Source organism: Mytilus edulis, chromosome 1, assembly GCF_963676685.1.
Source record: "Mytilus edulis chromosome 1, xbMytEdul2.2, whole genome shotgun sequence".
NCBI classification, from domain to species: Eukaryota; Metazoa; Mollusca; class Bivalvia; order Mytilida; family Mytilidae; genus Mytilus; species Mytilus edulis.
In genome coordinates, this window is record NC_092344.1 from 21,389,048 (window position 1) to 21,410,873 (window position 21,826).

Here is a 21,826-nt window from a genome sequence, read left to right on the forward strand (position 1 = left end):
GTATCAGTATTTCCTAAAAGTGGATTTTTTAATTTTGATATTTCCTCTATTACACTATTCATCAAAGAAGTACGAGGAAATCGATACTAGAATTTTCATATCGTCAGAGGATGGAAACCCGTATTGTTTATTATTCAATTCAATTAACAGACATATTATGTAGACGTTTTGACACAATTTATTGAAACCATGTACCAATCGGAGAAATCGCAATCATGAATTATAATTTAATACAAATAGAAAAGAAGATAAAGTACATTTCATAGAGCAACAAGACGGGTTCCACATGTGGAGCGGGATCTGCTTACCCTTCCAGACCACCTGAGATCACCCCCAGTTTTTTTGTGGAGTTCGTGTTGCTTAGTCTTTAGTTGTCTGTGGTGTCTTGTGTACTATTATTTGTCTGTTGTTTGTTTTTTTCTTTTTTAGCCATGGCGTTGTCAGTTTATTTTTAAATTTATGAGTTTGAATTTCCCTCTGGTATCTTTCGTCCCTCTTCCATAGAACTCATCGAAAATACAGTCTATTTACGTGTCTAACGTATATCCGATTTATGTCATGGATATAAGCAGCAGGTTTATTCGCTCTCCTATTCTACAATAGTGGCAATTGACTAATCCAAGTCAATGAACGTCTAGTGTGCAAAAAATTTAAGTTGTGGTATCTATGATGAGTTCAGTATCAAACATTTAAGAATCTTCACTTTATTTCTTTTAACGAGTCTTGCAATATGACTGGTTTCTTATCAGATATAATTAATCCCCATCCACGCTAAACTAATTACACGTAGGGATGAAAAGGGAATATTTGATAACACGTAGTAATTAATTTGAATCATTAATATTGGTTTTCATCTTTATATTGAACAAAAAATGTAAACAAAATAGTAATTTTATTTTTGTTGCTGTTTTTGCTTGCATAGTGATTGAGAATGAAAATCTTTGTAAATTTGTGCGTAAGTTGCGCGTTTCTAGATTTATCGTCATATCCAAACCCAAAAGTATAAAATCCAAAACTTAAGGACTTATACAACCAAAAGATACATAATAAAAACAGCCATGGATTACTACTTTCAACCAAATGGTCAATTAAGGTTATATAACAGAACGTTATTTTCCAAATCGATACAGAAACGTATCCGGCTTGGATGCCTAAACAAGGAAGCCTTTTGAGGTGAATATATCATTAATTAACTTTTTATCATTTTCCAACTAAAAATAAGAGTGTAGCACATTTTGCACAATTCTAATTTGGTTCATTTTTCAAATCTTATTTATATTTCACCTGTAAATGGAGTTTATTTTTTATGGATTTATATCTCTTAAAATTTTCGGCAATGATTTTTGTCCTATCATTTTCGATCTTTATATAGTTGATATCATTTCGAGGCCGAATAAACATATACTTTTATATACATTTTGGCAGGTACGACAACAATGCAGATAATGTATCAAGTGTTAACACTCCTGGCATTTACCATCAGCTCAGTGATATGCGCAAACAAGATGAATTTACCTTGTCAAGAAGCACGCCGTAAGTGTTGTAGAGTTGGTAGAAAGAAGGTAAATGTGGATTGCTCGTATAGTAATATGTCGACAATTCCAGTACTGCAGTACGATGTAACTTTTATCAATCTTCAGTTCAATTCTATAGAAGTTATCCCCAGCGGGATACTAGGAAATCTTTCACAGTTGTCTACATTAGATATTTCGTATAACAAGCTATTTCGGATTGAACCAGGTGCTTTTGACGGTCTTCGTCGTTTAAGGAAATTAATTCTTCAAAACAATGCTTTGAAATACAATACTGTTTCGTTTCCATTAGGCATTTTTAAACCGTTGGTATCACTCGACTACTTGAACATCAAATTCAATGACCCTTCAAATAGTGAAAACTTTCCAGGTAGTGTCCTTTCAGACCTTATAGAGCTTACTGACCTCGAGCTTGATGTATTTGAATCTCAAGATTGTATGGTGTTTCCTGAAGTCTATATGTCCTTCAAAAGACTGCAGAGACTGGTGACTGGCAATTGTACTATGAACACTATGAACAATACATTCTCTTATTTACCGTATCTTCAGTATATAGATATTTCTTCGTGTAATATCAGCAATTATCAAGAAGGGACATTGAACAAGAGGAATCTGACTTATTTAAGTATGCCAGGCAAGGGATGGACATATTTAAATTATGATAAAAATGTTATACGTGATTTAAACACAACAAATTTGACCATTTTAGTAATGAAACACAGTACGTTTTCATTAGAGTCTGCATTTCATTACAAGTATTTGATTCATTCAGGTTTAAGAGAGTTGTACATACACAATAACAACCTAAATCAAATAATAAATGAAGGTGAACCAGTAGAATTCACTCTCCCTTCTACACTTGAGATTTTAGATCTTTCAAACAACAAATTAAGACAATTTTGTATCAATCTCCGAAACGTTACTGTTCTTGGTCTATGCAACAATTTGATTGGTCCATTCTTAGAGCAGGATCTGTGCATACAAAATGAAGCTAGTAACCTAAGAAGAATAGATTTATCTTTTAACAGAATTGAACATTTTAGTTTCTCTATATTCCGGCAACAAGCAAATTTAAAGTTTATCAATCTGAGCTACAACAATATACTAGATATATCATTTGACGTTTCTTACATAAATTATTCTTCAATTTTGGATTTGTCCAGTACTAACTTAAACTTTTTCGATCCGACTACTATGAGCAATTTTAGTTTAATGATGCTCAGTTTCGGATTAAAACTGAATTTATCTAACAATACGTTTGAATGTAATTGTGAAGGAATTTTGTTTCTGTTATGGATATATGACAATTCTAATCACCTGGTAAATAGTGAAAATTATAAATGTAAATTTAAAGATGACTCCGTCATGACATTCTTACATTTAAGAAATATCATTTATAATTTGCAAATAAACTGCATATCATACGATCTACTTGCCGCCTCTCTGTCAATCATTATTCTATTGGGTTTTGTTATTCAAGGAGCAAGACTCGTGTTCAAATATCGTTGGAGATTGCTTTATATGTATTACAGTAGAGGAAGAACAGTTGGTAATGAGCAATCGATAGAAAAGTTCAAGTTCAATGCGTTTATTGCATATTCAGAAAATGATAGAGATTTTGTTCTGAATGACTGTATTCAAAACCTGGAGAGAGATGGGGAGTTGAAACTGTGCATTCATCATCGTGATTTTCTACCAGGCGAGGAAATAACAGCAAATATTACAAACGCGATTCACGAAAGTAAAAAGACCATTTGTATTATAAGTAAATCATTTTTCCAGTCCTATTATTGTATGTTCGAGTACAACATGGCATTGACGGAAGGAATGTATGAAAGAGAAGAAGATAACGTTCTGATTCTAGTTTTCTATGAACAAATTATGCCTCGAAATTTACCATTAGTCATACAAGAGCAAATACGACAAAGGTCTTATATTGTGTATCGCAACGATGGAAGAGGAAACGTAGACTTTTGGGAGAGATTAAAAGAAGCTATAATGTGATGCAAAACAACAAGACATTTAATATGGATTTTATGGGGAAATTAAAAATAACTTGTTGGTAGGGAAAGGAAAACTTTAGGAAAACATGTCATTGAGACTAAGATGTGATAAATCTGCTTTTAAGTTAAATGTGGTTTCTTTTTCTTTACACCCCAGATCTATTGATATATTTCATAGCTTCTATTTGAGAAACCAGTGTAAATTGAATAATTATATTGTTACGTTAATTACAGATACAAATATAGATACCTATGAAGATATCAAATTGTATACCATACTGATTGGAGAAAAAAGTTTAAAATGTAGTTCGTCTTTTTTATCATTCACCAATGTTTCAAAGCCATTCAACTATTCTAATTTCCTGGCTCTGCTAATTTATAATCTTATTTTCAAACATCGGATCTTACTTTCAAAAAAACATTTTATCAATTACCATATAAAGCAGCGTATATATTTCCATTTTTTTCCATTGATGTTTAACCACTGATGAGTATATGTAGACGTATCAAATTATAAGACTGGTGTCTTTAGTGAGTTTAAGCAGCGTAGCAAAAACTAAAATAAAGTCGTGAATAGGATAAACACAATAAAACAGTAAAGGAAGAATTTCAATATAAACAATCACATCCACTGATGAGATTTTGACACTGGCACATTAGCTTCTAGTAGGCTTGGTATAAGGATAACGCAAAGCTCTTCCCTGGTATTCTTATTCTTGATAAGGTTAATCCATTAAAGCGCATGACAATTATAAACTCTTGTTAACATATAACACTCCTAATGCTCAGATTGGTTTTCATCGTGCAACACAGTTAATAACACCATATAGGAAAAACATAGAACTCCTTTTGTCATAAGACACTGTCAAACATCAAAACATACTATCAGGGGCGGATCCAGCCATTTTAAAAAGGGGGGTTCCTAACCCAGGACAAAAGGGGGGGGGGTCCAATTACATGTCCCCATTCAAATGCATTGATCGTCCAAAAAAAAGGGGGGTTCCAACCCCCGGAACCCCCCCTCTGGATCCGCGCCTGTACTATCCACACTCATCTGTGTCCACACTTGTTAACATAATATAAATATAAACTTTTAACATAATTTTTTCTATGGAAACATGTCAAATATTCAATATTGCTTAAATAATATGCGTGTGTTTGAATTGAGTTTTTTATTTTGTGTTTCTTTAGTTTTTTGTTCTTGTTGGTTTTTTTATGATGTCTTGAGCATAATCATATATGCTTTTTTTACCTCCAAACTCCATTAGTTTTCATTTATAAATGTACATGTGCTTAATCAAAATCACTTTGGTATGTTAATTAACTCCTGTGAAGCATTGACAATATGTAAATGAAAGAAAGTTTACAATAGAAATTTCAACACTTTATGAGCCTGATTGTGTATGTTCATGTGAACAATTTCAAAACTTAAAAAAAGCACTCACTAGTCTTTTGATTTTTATTGACTTTAAAGCAAACCAAAAGCATAATATACTTTTAAAACAATGAATTGGTGATAATATTTATCTCAATTTGTAAAATATATGTACATTTAATACTCCTTTATAAAAATTAACAAAACTAATAAACCCTCTGAATAACTTTAATATAATTATCTAAGATCAATTGTTAGCTTCTGTAAAAAGTACCATTCGAGTTAAACCCTGGGTTTCATTTGCATACATATAATATGGTTGGTCGCATCAGTAAAGGGGTACAAATGAAGATCTTGATTATATTCAAATTAGAACGCACTAAGTGAAATATCAATCATAACATGTAAATAAACAAACAACCTTAAAACAACGCTGATACATTGGAAAGCCCTCATAAAATGGTACCTGCATAGCAGGTTTTGTTTTTATAAACATATAAAAGTAACTGCCAGCAGTCACGTGATGATGAAGATGGGGATGAGGAGGATGAGGATGTGAATGGGATCTAATTTGTCTTCTCTAATCAAATAATGACAAGAGAACTATTCGTGTCACTACATACCAATGAATTGGTATTTATGATAAAAATCTTAATGCAAAAAGCACGATTCTAATATATCATTACTCAGCACCTATAAAAACACAATTTGATCAATGTTTATAGTAAAATAGGTTTGACAAACCATGGCCTTATGGGAACGACCATTTAACTTCAAGGAAAATGAAGGGGTGGGTGATAGGAGGGTGTCCTTATGTTCCTCATACCTTATGGTGATAAATTAAAATCTTCTGACAAAAAAATTCCCCCTCGAAGTTAAATGGTTCCTCCCATTCCAAACTGTAGGTTTGGTTTGCATTGAGTTTATTGAACTTAAGATTAAAACGCTGCCTTCAACGTGGGTTTTCATGATGGAATCGATCTTCATTCATTTTTATTTTCAACAGTTCAATACATTTCATTATTTTTCAATAAAAATCATTTAAATCGAAAAGTTAAAAAGTGTTAAAAAAGCTCAAAAAGATAAACTAATCTTCACACTGTGACGGCGTCATGTAAATAAGATGGAAATTCTTTAATCAATCACATAACATTTCTTCACAAAATCCTATGTTTTTTTTCTTATTTAAATATATTTGGAATTAATTTATACAAAAATTACTATATACTAAAGACGAATTTTCACATTTGATGCTTAAAATGATTGTCAAATATATCACATTCGTGTGAAAAAAAATTAAGCTGATTTAGTTTCCAATCAAATGCAAATTAACTTTTGATTGAGGCATATACATATATAAATACAGGGTAAATTCAAGGTTTGTGCTGTTCTGTCCACCATATCATGACCTCATTTCACTGTATGGCGGAGCTGGTAATCATCATGACCTCATTTCACTGTATGGCGGACATGGTGATGCTGGTGACGATATTCCATGAAATGTAGTATTTGATGGCGGCGATGATACACTAATGTCTTCATACGCTGGTGGAGGATTTACATCACTACTTGTATACTGTGGTGGCTTTGTTACTAATGGTTGATACGGAGGCGCTGTCGGTGGTATATATGACCAGTTATTGTGAAGAGGTGCTAAAAACGGAAAAAAATCACATTTATATTGGCATGCTTGAATTAGAAATCCGAAATATACAAAGGAAACATTTGCAAAACATTATATTAACAAAGTATCTGTTATAGGAACTTCTACTTTACTATTCGAATACAAGTTTCCAAATGAGAAAAATATTTGTGTTTCGTTCTTTCGAGATTATTTTGATTTTGTACAACATTAATTATTATATAGAATTCTTTAAAAATACAGTCACAATAATACATGTCGTAGTCAAGAAAGACTGGTATAAAGTTTGGTAAGTTACTTCATTCACATCGCTTCAGAAGAAAAAAAAGACTGGCTCCAGTTCGCAATAACTTGCTATATAACATGCAGTCTCTGCCTTAACATTATCGTTCTTATGTAATTCTAGAATACCTATTCAGATATATTTTGAGACAGGCAAACGCGACCAAGATTGCATCATTATTCAAATAAGAATGTTAAAAAAAATACATCACTGTAAAGAAATTATTTCTGGATGTATTGGTATGAAAAGGTATCTTCTTGATTCCGTTTGTTCGAAGATTAAAAAGTAGAATCAATCATATTAATAACACAGTTGTATAAGATACATTGTTGCAAAATTTCATTTTGGGCATTCCCTTGGCACATATATACATATATCTAAATTTCAAAATTACACTATGTTTCCAGTTTCTTTATTTGCACTCGAGTTAAACTTAAAACAAACTTACTGCTGTAAGGGGCTCTTGAAGTAACTGTGGCTATTGGTGTTTGACGTATAGTGTGGCCACGTATACCGTGTGTTTTACAGCAATTACAAGCGTGTACAACCACAATGACAATAGCTATGACGATACACAGAGCAATCAATCCACCTATGATACTACCAGCTACCATACTGGCAGACCTGAAATAAAGACAACAATAGAAGTAATAGTTATATAGGATATGGCTGATGCCAATGAGACACTGAAACAAAAAGAGCATATAACAGGGGAAATTCGAAAATTGACCTGATCGTTCTGAAATTTTCTACTATGATTGTAATAATTACAAAAATAAATCATCATTAATAAACTGCCTGAATTTGTTCTTTTCAACAGGGGATAATTCTCCTGCTTTTATTTTTGTAATCAAAGATGGTCAAACTTATACAAGAAAATAAAACATATACAAATAAATGGTCTTAGACTTTATCACTGTTACAATAATTTTAATAATAAAAAAATTGGAGCAATTTATTATATTGTTTCCTCTTTACTTTAAACCCAGACCAGCGAATTTGTTTATTGCATAAGTCCATCAACGTTAGTTCAAAAGATTTTAAAAGTTTTTGTTTGTTGAGTTCTTGTTTGCTACAAGCATGCTTAACTACGAACAGTAACATTTTTATTGTTTGACCAATCCAATTAAGTTGTGTCTGCGGTTGTGTAACAGTCATAGTCGCTATTTTAGGAAATTTTCCTTTGATCTTACTGACTGATAATTTCCTTTCTCAGCAAAGTAGAGTGATATGAAAAATTATCGCTAGATACTAAGGGCGCACGTGCCAGTTGTCAATGAAATTTACACAGTCAGTTAACAGGCTGTTGTTTGATTGGACAGTCAATACATGCGGTCGTGTGATTGGACATTCAATACATGCCATTGTATGATTTGACAATCGATACATGCCATTGTGTGATTGAACTGTCAATTCATGCGGTCGTGTGATTGACATTCAATTCATGCGATCGGATGATTGACATTCAATTCATGCGGTCGTGTGATTGACATTTAATTCATGCGGTCGTGTGATTGGCGGTCAATGCATGCGGTTGGGTTATTGGTCAATAGTACATGGGGTTGTTCGTTCTTTCGTCTTCGTTTTTATCGTCCGACAATCCGGAAGGATATCGCGGACCTACATCTACCTATTGTACGGTTACAGATCTGTTGACCATTTTGCTTTCACCTTGTATCGAGGAGTATGGTATCGAGTATCTGGCCGTTCCAATATTGACATAGCTGTTGTTACGGCCTCTGGAGACGGTATTATCAATGACGATGTGTGTGGTGGTGTCCGGAGTAACTCGGGATCGTCTAGGTCCAATACCTCGTCGTAGTCAATCCGACATCGCTTGCCTCTGTCGTTGGTTGGGTGGAGATAGTATTGGCGATGTCATGCCTTCCTGGGGTTGAATGGACTGATGACAATGTCCGTTTTGATGACGATCCCCTCTGGTTCACCTTGATATTTCGTAGGTGTTATCTCCCTGTTTCCCTCTAGCGATGTTTTGGCTTCTGTCTGGTGATTCTGGTATACGCTGGTGATGGATGGCATTACCTAAGCCCATGTTGCAGCAGAGCTTTTGGCCTGCACCCACTGGTCATAACGCTTGGCGTCCCTTCTCCTGGTGGATAGTGGTTTGTTATTTTTCAGGGCCGGCTTGGTTTTACTGGAGGATGCCTCTTGTTCCTTAGCCTTGTTCCATGTTAACTGTGCTATCACCTGGTCATTACTTGCCGAACATTTCCAGATAGGTTCTTTTCCACACACGTTCATGGCTGCCAATAAAGCGTTCAATTCATCAGGGAATTCCATAATGATTTGTCCAAGAAGTTAGTTGTGTTGTAAACTGTGATCAGTAAAGTAAACAAGTAAAACATTAGGCTGTGTGAATTGACAGTCAATATATTCGATTGTTTGATTGGACAGTCAATACATGCAGTTGTGTGATTGGACAGTCAATAGATATAGGTGCGGGATTGGACAGTCAATACATGCGGTGGTGTGGTCGGACATGTGGTTGTTTGATTTAACAGTCAATACATGTGGTTGCGAGATTGGACAGTAAATACATGCGGTTTTATGATTGGACAGTCAATAAATATCATTGTGTTATAGCCTACGACAGTCAATACGTGCGATTTGGTGGTTGAACAGTAAATACATGCGGTATTGATAAATGTGTTAGATGTTTGAACAGTCGATACATGCGGTTGTTTGATGGACAGTCAATATACATGCGGTTGTTAGGTTGGACAGTCAATAAATACAATTGTGTGATTTACAACATATGCATGTGGTTGGGTGATTGAACAGTCAATACATGCAGGACAGTCAAAAACAATTGTGTGATTGAACAGTCTATAATTATGCGATTATGTGATAAACAGTCAATGAATACGGTTGTGTGGTTGGACAGTCAATAAATAATATTGTGTGATTGAACAAACCAATATATCCGGTTGGGTGGTTGGACAGTCAATGCATGCGGTTGGGTGATTGGACAAACAGTACATGCCATTGTGTTATTAGACAGTCAATGCATGCAATTGTGAGATTGGACAGTCAATACATGCGATTGTGTGATCGAATAGGCAATACATGTGGTTGTTTGATTGAACAGGCAATATATACGGTTGCGTGATGGACAGTCAATGCATGCGCTTGTGTGGTTGGATAGTCAATGCATACCATTGTGTGATTGGACAGTCAATGCATGCGGTTGTGAGATTGGACAACCAATACACGCGGTCGTATCATTAAACAGTCATGATTAAGTGATTGAACAGTCAATACATGCTCGTTAACAAAAGATTGACATACGAACGGCTAAATATATTTTTATAGGAAATTTCTTGTTTAACACTTTTTTAAATTATAAATTTACATTTGTAAAACCATTCACCCATTATTCAATCCGTGACTTTTTATAGTGTTTAAACTGGGGACGTTTAATTTTTAATTTGCACATGTTGAAATAAGAAGTAATTTGATACTCACATTATAAAATGTGTACTGAATATTTTGAAATGCATAATAGGAATCGAATTCAGTTACTTGTCATTTGGCACACAAACGAAAATTTATGCTTATGCGTGCCAAATGACAAGTAACTGAATTTGATTCCTATTATTATTTCTGCACACAAAGAGTGAATGTATTTTCACCAAGGGTGAAATTGGAGTATGCTGCATTTTAAGATATTGACGATATACTTTAGGCATATTTCAAAGACATTAGATTGTTTTTATTCTCACAAAATTAGATTTAACAAGTAAAAAACTGACTGTTTACATTATCCTTATTTCCATATAGTTTTTTTTATATATGAGAAATGTTGTTGTTCTACATTGAGTGACATAAATATTTTACCATCTAATGAGACAAATTTTGATATCCATTTCGAAATTATTTATTTTCATTACAAATACACTTTTAAGTTTATATTCTGTTGCAGCTGTGTTATTAATGGTTAACATGATAATATAGTTCTTCCACGCGTACATATAATCTGCTGAAAATCAAGTGGTTGTGTCTGTCAACACATTTGGATGACAACTGGAAGTGTCTAGTTACATGTCAGAACTATGCATGTTATATAATAACTATTTTAACTTTTATAATAACAAAGTGCTGTGCCAAAATAAATAATTTAATGACATGCTTAACTTTATAATACCATAATGTATATTCACTTTATATGGTTATGTAATTTTATTATGTAGGAAAGTTATGCGTATGTTTATGATAAAAACAAAAAATGTGGGGCACCATCCATGACACAAAATCAGCACATGCACAACAACACATAAAAAAAAAGCAAAGAAACTGGCGCCCTCCGTTGTACGTTGGGAATCAGTCAATACACATTGGATTAAAAGCACGTTTAAAGAATAATCTACAAAAATTCGGATGTGGAAAAAAAAGCTATTTGCATGATTTGGTAAAAATAAAAAAAGAAATAAACATCACATAAAAAAATGGATTAAAGGTGTGATACAGTCCTACGTCAATTCCGGAAATTCATGTCCTTATTTACTGACCGGAGAAATCTCTTCAACCGCGTTTAATTTTAAAAATTATAACTAACGGTTTTATCCTGGCTTAATTCAGATGACTTGTTTTTATTTTTTATTTTTATGATTAAAGAAAGCTTAATTACTTAAATCAATTCAATATACGATGGTATATATTTTACACACACATATATTTTGTATCGGTACTGAAAACAGAAATGTCCGAAAAGTTATCAAGTAAAGAAATTCGAATTAGTAATGCGTTTAACAACAAAGCTAGGAAATGTAAAAAACCGTGGTGGAATTCCGAGCTTACTATGTTGTGGAATGATGTTTGTAAAGCGGAGAAAAACTGGAATAAATGTCGTCTTAGTAACAAAAAAAGGGAACTGCGTCATATCTTTGTCCAAAAACGAAAACTATTTGATCGAGGTGTCCAAAGATCAAAACGTCAATATTGGCATTCAATGCAAGAGGAATTAATTAATTCGCAAGGAAACCCAAAAGAATTTTGGCGGAAAATTGGCAGGATCGGAGTAGGGAGCGAGCGTCAAAATACTATTCCAATGGAGATAAAATTAAATGATGGATCAATATGTGATGATAAGGATATAGTTATAAATAAATGGAAATATGATTTTAAAGAAATGTTAAATAAAAATAGCGATACTAGTATTAGTAATGAAATAGAAAATTGTAATAGTGATATAATTTGTGATGAAATTTTAGATGGTGAAATTACCAGTAGCGAAGTGTATAATGTAGTGAAAATATCAAAATGTGGTAAATCTCCTGGCGTTGATGATATTCCAGTTGAATTATATAAAAATCCTACAGCATTGAATGCGCTTATCCGTGTTTTTAATATATGTTATAATTCCGGTAAAGTGCCAGCTATGTGGAATAAATGTATCATTACACCGATCCCCAAGTCATCCACGGCAGATCCCAGAGATCCGATGTCCTATAGAGGAATAAGTCTAGCACCAGTGGCGTATAAACTATACTGTGGCGTCCTAAATGCACGTCTGACCGGAAAACTTACCGAACTTGAAGTGATCAATGACGAACAGAATGGTTTCAGAAAGAGTCGCAGTACCATAGACCATCTATCAACTTTAACAACTATCATTGAAACAAGAAAACTTTGTAAACTTTCAACATTTTGTGCATTTGTAGATTTTAAAAAAGCATATGACTGGGTTAATCGTAATTTGTTGTTTAGTAAATTAGAATCCTTAGGTTTAAGTACCAAAATGTTAAATGCTTTACATTCTTTATATTTTAATGTTCAATCTTGTGTCAAGATAAATGGCAATTTGACTGATTGGTTTGGAGTAAATTCTGGCCTAAAACAAGGCTGCATATTATCGCCGTTAACGATTATTATTTAATATTTTCATAAATAACTTAGTTGATGACATCAAGAGCTTAGATATTGGTATAAATATAAATGGTGAAAAGATTTGTATATTGTTATATGCAGACGATGTAGTTTTATTAGCCGAAAATGAAAATGACCTTCAAAGAATATTAGATGTTTTAAGTATATGGTGTAATGTAAATGACTTAATTGTAAATATGGACAAGTCAAAAATTGTTCATTTTAGAACACAATCTGTGACACAAACAAATTTTGAATTTATGTTGAACGGAAACCAGTTAGATATTGTATCAAAATATATGTATCTTGGTTTATTATTAAATGAGTTTTTGGATTATAACGAGATGGCGAAAATTGTAGCAAAATCAGCCAGCAGATCGTTAGGTTTACTAATTGCTAAATGCAAAGCAAATGGTGGGTTTGAATATTCTACTTTTACTAAGCTTTTTGACACTCTTGTTATGTCTGTAATTGAATATGGTGCTGCGATATGGGGAAGTAAAGAATACTCTTGTATAAATGCTGTAAAAAATAGGGCAATGCGTTTTTTCATGGGTGTTGGAAAGTACACACCTAATTTAGCCCTATATGGTGATATGGGCTGGATGCCATGTATTGTAAAACAATGGACATGTATTTTTAGAACTTATAGTAGATTTACAAAAATGTGTGATAATAGAATAAACAAAAAAGTTTTTATATGGGCAAATAATATATGCAATAATAGACTGAAAAATTGGAATTTCAGAGTACACACAAAGTTTAAAGAACTTGATATGGAACATTTTTGTAATACTAATTTGATTATTGATAAACATGTTATAAAACATATTGAGAATATCTGTTTCAATAGATTTAAAGAGCAATGGTATATTGATTTAATGTCAAACGAGCGTAGTAAACTACGTACTTACAGACTGTTCAAAAATGAATTTGGTGAAGAAAATTATTTATTAACTATTATTCCTGGTAAATATAGGAGTGCCTATGCCAAATTTAGAAGTGGTACGGCTCCTTTGAAAATTGAGACCGGAAGGTATGAAGGTCTTTTAGTTGAAAATAGAATTTGTTATAACAGTATTTGTAATGAAAATCTTTTAATTGAAGATGAAAAACATGTTTTAATGAATTGTCCTGTGTATGGAGATTTGCGTTGTTATTTATTTTATCAAGCATCTCTATTTAATGTTAATTTTATGCAATTGTCTGATGACGATAAATTTATATTTTTATTCACAAATGAAAATATGTACTTTTATACTGCCAAAATCTGCAATGACATTTTATTGAAAAGAAAATGTATTTTATATAGCTAATTTTAGTGTAAATATTGTATATACATTTTAGATAGTCTCTCATAACTCTTTTTAGAGTGGCTCTTGTATGTTTTATGATGTTGTTTTATCAACTGTTTGTATGTTTTATATAATGAAGAGGTGAGACTTAAATAAAATATTGTCTTGTCTTGTCTTGTCTTGTCTTGTCTATATAGAATGAAATTCAAAACAGTGTGGCTGTGGCCATTGATTGACACATTAAATTCATCCATTGACTGGGACAATTTACGTGAACGTTTGTCTGTAACGACCACTGTTCACGACGTACCTACGATAGACATTTAAACTGTGGGGTCACCAAAGGTTTCTTAACGCCTTTAATTATAAAATAATTCGAAAAATTAATCAGGAATAACCTTTATGTTTTGATTTATATAATTGATATAAATCAAAACATCGTGTTATTTCTGATTAAGTTTTCGAATTACTTTATTAAGGTGTTGAGAACCTTTGGTGACCCCATAGTTTAAGTGTTTTTAAAAAGTACATAGTGAGCAGTGGTCGTTACATACAAACGTTCACCTAAATTGTCCCAGTCAATGGATGAATTTAATGTGTCAATCAATGGACACAGCCACACTGTTTTGAATTTCATTCTACAATATCTTCGATGTTCAGATGCAGTTCAGTTCATATAATTTTTCATCACTAAATAGCTTTAGAATTAAAAAAAAAGCAGAAGGTCGGAAGTACTTCAGATAGCATAAAAGCACAACTTAAAAAAAAATATGTACAGGTATTCTTGTGGTCATTATATCCTTTATATGTTTGTCGAATATATTCTTAAAATCAATTTTCCTAAATAGGCTTGAATAATTTTGCGCCTGTCCCAGGTCAGGAGCCTCTGGCCTTTGTTAGTCTTGTATGATTTTAAATTTTAGTTTCTTGTGTATAATTCGGAGTTTAGTATGACGTCCATTATCACTGTACTATTATGCATATTTTAGGGGCCAGCTGAAGGACACCTACGGGTGCGGGAATTCTCGCTACATTGAAGACCCATTGGTTGCCTTCGGCTGTTGTTTGCTCTATGGTCGGGTGGTTGTCGCTTTGACATATTCACCATTTCCTTTCTCAATTTTATTGAATAATTGTTTTCATGCTCTACGATAACATTATGCTTTATAGGCGTTTTTTACAACTTCTGGTATTTTTTTAGTTGAAATTCATATTATGTAAGGCCACGTACAGAGGGAAATATGATTTAAGCCAGAACCACTGAGGTACCTCTTACGGGGTTAGAATTAATCATTATTGATATGTAGATATCTTACCCATCATATCCCTCATAATAATAGTAGTAGTAAGAATTATAGTGGTTATATCTTCTACTATGGCTAGAACTGACAGGACATACTGAAATAGAGAAAACAGTCCGTAAATTATTGATAAGTAAGTAAGTAAGTAATGACTTTATTTAAAGAGGGTGACTCAATTAGCTTTCGCTAATCTACCTTGAGGCCCTCACAAAGAACAAACAGTACAGATATTACAAAGCTTACAGTTTCTAACATATTATGTAAATGCAATATTCAACTATAAATTGTCTGTAGATTAAGAGAAAAATAAAGTCATATATATATATATACATAAAATACAAATCATTAGAATATTTGAGTAAGTTGTTATAAATCATTTATAGTCAAGAAATCAACACATTTTTGTTTAAAAGTGTCCAGGTTTTCACAACATTTTATTTCATTTGGTAGTTTATTCCAAAGTATTGGTGAGCTATATGCAAAAGATTTCTTCATTGAATTTGTGTTCGGTCGTACAACAGAATTGTTACCATTAAACAGTTGTTCTGGTATAAAAACCATGGTAAAATTATTGTTTTGTGGTCCGATTTATTTTACATTGACCTTAACAAAAATAAAACTGGACATCAGAGATTCTATAAATGACATAATCTCCATGAAGTCAAGAACTCATTCTATATTTAAAGTATTGAACAGAACTTCTGGTATTCTGGATATTTTGTACCTGTATGGAATTGCGTATTTATTATTTCTTATATATAAACCAAGAAGCTTTGAAATATCAAAGGACGTTCCACATTTTGACTTTGGAAAATGTATGCAAGGGGATTATATATAAGCAACTAGTAGTGCGCATAACAAAATATTGGATACAAAGAAAAATTACCCAATATTTAAATGCAATGATATAGTTTATATCTTTTATTAACTTGTTAAAAATCAATGTGAAATTTGAAAATCGAAAATTGAATCTTGTAAGCTTTAATTTGATCTCAGTGAATGTCTACGCCACGAATCTCTAAAGTGTCTCTTTTTTATACCTTTATCTAATAGTTTGCTAATTAAGAGATATAACAAATTACTTGCTTTAACACTTCTTATCTTTATACCCCAAAAAAGGGTACGTAAAATCATGAAGTAATCAAGCCATATCACATGAATATGACTAGACATATATTGATTATATAGACAAAAATAGATATATTCAATTTTTGTTAATGGACATCTTATGTTACGCCCATTAGCAAATACGTTAACTTAAAGACACATATATTAATAATTAAACATAAAAATGGGAAGAGGTTGGAAAAATAATAAGCAAATAACTTTATTTCAAACATTTTTTCAATGTTTGAGTTCTGTAAACGAATGAACAAATAACAGTGAAGCAAAACAATAACAAAAACACATTTCAAAAAGGAACATATGCAAGATAAGGTATAGTATTTAACTTAACAAGAGGTTGTGATCTCTTAAGTTTTTCTATCTTTCAATCTTCCATTCAAGTCAATTGATATTAGTTTTATTATGTTAGATTCCCTTGATGTCGATGTTAGAAAGAAACTCCGGTCTAGAAGTAATTGGAGGGGGGTCGCTTTCTCATGGAGGTAACTATACCCGACACTTCCTTTCTTTCAAGGTTCAAGATTTTATTTGAAAATTCCGTCACAGATAAATGTGTAACAAAAGATCATAATTAATAGCAGAAATATGACATGGCGAAATAAATATGTGGTATCAATAATGTACATATAACACGCAGAAATAATAATAATATATAGGAATTCTTGCTGCATTACAGACCCATTGGTGACCTTCGGCTTTTGTCTGCTCTTTGGTCGGGTTGTTGTCTCTTTGGCACATTCTCCATTTCCATTCTAAACTTCAATTTCAATATTTCTAAACATATCAAGATAGTGTCTGTCACTTTCTAAGTGACTTCCCTTATAATAGACTCTATGTATCCACTATCATTATTATAGTTTGTTAAAATAATTTATATACAAATCTAGTGATTACCTGAAAAGAGAACTCCAAAGAAATAAAAACAAAAATATCCAAAAAAGTCAACTACATCCATTTTGAAAAGAGTTTGTCGTCCTATATAATTTAAATCACCGACATCATAACTCTATTTATTTACATACATACGTCTTGTCGTTAAGACTATATTTCAATGGATAACCTCTTAATTCGTTTAAAATGTTTAGTCATGCGATCTTTTGTCCTTTTTAAATACATCTATACCTACTATATATAAGACTACCTGTCACGAAATAGTCGAAACAATGCCATATGCAATCAAAATTAAAAAAAAAAAGGATCTGAAATTAGCTTGGATGCGATAAGGAGTAAACAAGCATTTTTATTGTATCTTTTATGAGTATAGAAATAAGTGTAGCTATATAATCGTTTACACGTTCCTTTCATAGTATATTTACATATTTTAGATAAGCCAACAAATTGGCAATGTTTAAATGTAGATATAGTATTTACAAAGCATCATAAATAATCATATAATACTCTTTTGAAAACGGCACGTTTCTTTACCACTATAATTTCTTGATATGTTCTTCAAAATCATGATAGAATGTGACACAAAAACAAATTGCTATACTCTAGAAATTCTTGCATAGGGAACGCATTGTAAAGCTGTTTTACGGCCCTCATTGTTGAAGAACGTAACAATGAAGGCCGTACAGTGACCTATCGTTGTTAATTTCTGCATCATTTGGTCTCGTGTAGAGAGTTGTCTCATTGCCAATCATACCATATTTTGTTTAATAAATGAAGGCTTTCGACTATTTTAATTGCACCTAAAACCTTAAAACCCTAAAACGTTCGTTCTAAATGTGCCATATGAATTTGATTTTTTTTTTATGAAAAGTAATGAGAGGATCGAGAAACGTAACATGGTCTGCCTGAATATGATCATCTAACAAATGGCTCTAAAGCATGTGTCGCTCACATAGGAGTATGTGCATCTTCAACAATTATTATGAACACTCTCGAACATTGTGAACTAGAATAATATGCTAATCTTTTTTGTTTTAACCGTTTCTTTCTATCTTCTTCGGTGTTTACCCAAAACACGAAATCGTCTTCTAAGGGCAGTCACTTCTACGAAGAATTTGCTGTTTTCTGCTCTTTGGTCGGGTTGTTGTATCTTTGACATATTCCCCATTTCCATTCTCAATCTTAAAAGCATTGGGAAAACATTTTAAAGCTACACAAAACGCAAACATTTGGTCGTAGACACCACATCAATGTGTTAAATCTGAAATCAAATATAGAAAACAAACATGCGAAATAAATCAAATGAAAAGACAGTTGAGCAAATAATCAAGACAATTTATAACAGTATACGTTAGATTTCATTGTCAGAAAAAATTTATAATTTGTTTGCATTACCTCAAACATGTGTTCTTCCGTGAACAGAAGTAGTATGATGATATCAACTTGCAATGTTTGTGAGAGTTTATGGATTATGCTGAGAAGAGTATATTATCTATATATGTTCCTGGTTTATGTTGAAGGCATTGTGACTTTGAGTCATAAAAGCGCGGTTTCTTTCCCTTTTTTCATGTGCGGGTAGTGATTTGATTTTGTTTCATGAATTTATACACCATATCCTGGAAGTATATATCCGTTGAAAAAAATAATGCAAACAACCAAAATTTAAATCCGAAGGTCTTAACTTTCCACCTTCAAAAACCCGATCCTATAAAATAAAGTTTATTTTCTGATTTGCATTCAACACCCATTCTATTGTCCAGAAGTCAAATGAGTCTAAATCAACACTGGTCATGGTGAGCTGGGATCCAGGGAAGTGGGGGGGGGGGTGTTCGGTGGAACCCCCCTTTTTGCCGATCAATGGATTTGAATGGGGACATATAGTTGGAACCCCTCCCCCTTTGTCCTGGGTTGGGAACCTGTGAGCAGTGGGTAAAATTGGAATTTAGTTTACGCACTCGCCAGATAAATTCAGATAAAAAAAAAAAGGAGATTTCATACAAAACTCAAACATGTGTGTCTGCGTAAATTTCTTTTTGAGTCAGCAATGAACACAAACTCAGACTTTTAAATTAGAACATTTAGCATTGAAATTTGAACTCCTTCCTCCAAAGTTCTACTTTCTACGTACATACTAACTGTTTTACAGCGCAGGCACACACATATCATTTTTAATCATAATTTTTTTTGTTCAATATAATAGACGAGAACCATAACTTACAGTGATTTTGACGACATCAAAACAAGACAAAATTGAGTTAATACTCTTTTTAAAAGCATGTAGATTCCCCATTACCATTCTCATTTTTATTAGGCTATGATAGTCATGACAACAGTATAAAACCCTTGCACATTTTTGTACGATGCTGCCTATGCCTACCTGGAAGTAATGCTCAAAGAGGGGCAAAAGATACCAGGGGGGAGGCAAACTCGTAGAAATAAACTGAAAACGCTATGGCTAAAAAAGAAAAAGACAAACAGACAAATAATAGTACACAATACACAACATAGAAAACTAAAGACTTAAGCAACACGAACCCCACCAAAACTAGGGGTGAACTATTTTCATTATTTACGACGTACGCTGTTTTTAAAACAGCGAAGTACATGGTCTTTCAAGGAGGATATGTAACAGGTAACATTTCCCATTTTGACATCTAAATATATATGCAGCATATTTTCGTAATTTTTTCAAACATAGTATATAATATCATATATCTAAACTCTGATTCTCGATAACCACAATTTTGGATCTAAATGCTAAAAAAGAGATATCCCATTAGGTCTCTGCGTGTTTTTTTGTTGTTTTTTTTTAAATTGTTTGAAGTGTTGAATAACCGATGGAGTAAGTATATGAATAGTGTTACAGCTTTCCTAATAATACGTTTAACGTATCACGAGATTTTAACCACTTAATCCTATCAATTTGTACAAATCCTTTTCGGATAAGTTATTTAACAGTTCAAAAGTTGAACTTCCTGACCGATAAATTTCTTAATTATAAATGTCCAATACAAGTTCAAGAGGGTTTAAATCAAAATGATAGTGGCGAGTCTCTGAATACGTAATGTCCATGGGGGTGTCGTCTACCCCATAAACAATATATAGTTTGAATTAATATTGAATACTTGCTGTTAAATTCGTTACCAAGTGCATTTAAAAAGTCCTTCACTAAATCTTTGTTCAAGTTAGATGGTGCAGGTTTCGAACCAGTCTGCAATACGGACAATTGAATGTGATATGATAGATTGTCTGTTACTACAAAAAGTTTTGAAGGCAAATCAGGGACTAACTCTTTCTTAACCCATTGTTCAAATATTTTTCACTTCATATGTATGGCAATCTCGCCCATCTGTACAAATACCCCTAAAAACTAAATCGCATTATGCCATACTTTAAAAAAAAATGCCTTCTCACAAGAGATGCGAAAGATACCAAAGGCATATTGCATACTCATAAGTCGAAAACAAACTGACAATTCACAATGCCACGGCAAAAATAACAGAGATAAAAAATGACGAAAACACAAACAACAGTACACAAAACACAACATAGAAAACTTAATACTTTAGCAACACGAACCCCACCAAAAATCAGTGGTGATCTGCACTTTACGTAGAGGTATTTTGTTCGATTTTTAAACTCATCGGCACTGGTCGGTTGCATGGTGAGATGAAGTATGGTTAATGTCAATTCATGTCACAAATAAATACGTGTGTACACTTTTACATGTTGTTTTTTCTTCTTCTTACTTGTACTTAAATTTTGATACGTTGATTTATAGTATTCTTCCTTTCAACAATGGTTATACCTTTCCTTTTTTTATATATATAACTTGTTATTTCATTTACATTTATAGACAAAAAATATATAATATAAGCGGCTGTAACTCGAAACAAAATGCTGTGTACCGCGACTTCAAAAACGTGATTTGTTGCAATGCATCTGAGACCATCTTGTAAAAGAGGATACTAATATTAGTTGTCCTTGCCATTATTTTTTTTTACCATATCGACAGTTTTTTAAATAAATCATTCGTCTTAAATGAGACGTCTTTTTTTATAAAGTTCACAACTTAAAGATTACTAGTTAATCAAGGTATGCTGGCAGCTATAATCTAACACTATGCCGAGTATGCGTAGATCTGGTCTATATCAGTCTTCAATGGCTTTGTTCATTATTGAAGGCCGTACGGTGAGCTATAGTTGTTAATGTCTGTGTCATTTTGGTCTTTTGTGGATAGTTGTCTCATTGGCAATCATACCACATCTTCTTTTTTATATTCACGCTTAACCACAAGTCCTACCGTACAGCGTTGCCTTATATAAAATTGCTTTCTGGCTTGTAAAATTCTGCACTACAGAATCCCAAGTAAAATTTTCAAAAAATTGAGCGTCTGGCTTGTAAAATCTAAAGTTGAGCATGAAGTCTTTATATAGTAAGGTCTAACTATTAAAATCCTTGTCTATATACACTTTCTACATATCTTAGATCAG

At 32.6% G+C, this 21,826-nt stretch overlaps 1 protein-coding gene and 1 long non-coding RNA gene across 2 annotated transcripts; one reads left to right on the forward strand and one right to left on the reverse strand.

Moving 5' to 3' along the window:
* Positions 1-1,126: 1,126 nt before the first annotated feature.
* Positions 1,127-3,841, forward strand: LOC139527414 (uncharacterized). Its single transcript, XR_011665358.1, has 2 exons — positions 1,127-1,173; positions 1,426-3,841. It is a non-coding gene; the product is annotated as an uncharacterized lncRNA (long non-coding RNA).
* Positions 3,842-4,980: 1,139 nt separating this feature from the next.
* Positions 4,981-17,529, reverse strand: LOC139527415 (uncharacterized). The gene is made up of 4 exons (XM_071322868.1): positions 17,337-17,529; positions 15,333-15,414; positions 7,284-7,459; positions 4,981-6,563 (listed from the first exon to the last, which is right to left on the reverse strand). Exons 1-4 carry the CDS (start codon positions 17,395-17,397, stop codon positions 6,352-6,354), a joined length of 531 nt encoding a protein of 176 aa, XP_071178969.1. The 5' UTR covers positions 17,398-17,529; the 3' UTR covers positions 4,981-6,351.
* Between the last annotated feature and the right edge of the window lie 4,297 nt (positions 17,530-21,826).

Coding starts and splice junctions, on each gene's coding strand:
- LOC139527415 (XM_071322868.1), bottom strand. CDS start 17,397: ATGGATGTAGTTGACTTTTTTGGATATTTTTGTTTTTATTTCTTTGGA. Junction 15,415..17,336: donor CTTTGGAGTTCTCTTTTCAG/GTAATCACTAGA, acceptor TCTCTATTTCAG/TATGTCCTGTCAGTTCTAGC. Junction 7,460..15,332: donor TATTATGAGGGATATGATGG/GTAAGATATCTA, acceptor TCTTTATTTCAG/GTCTGCCAGTATGGTAGCTG.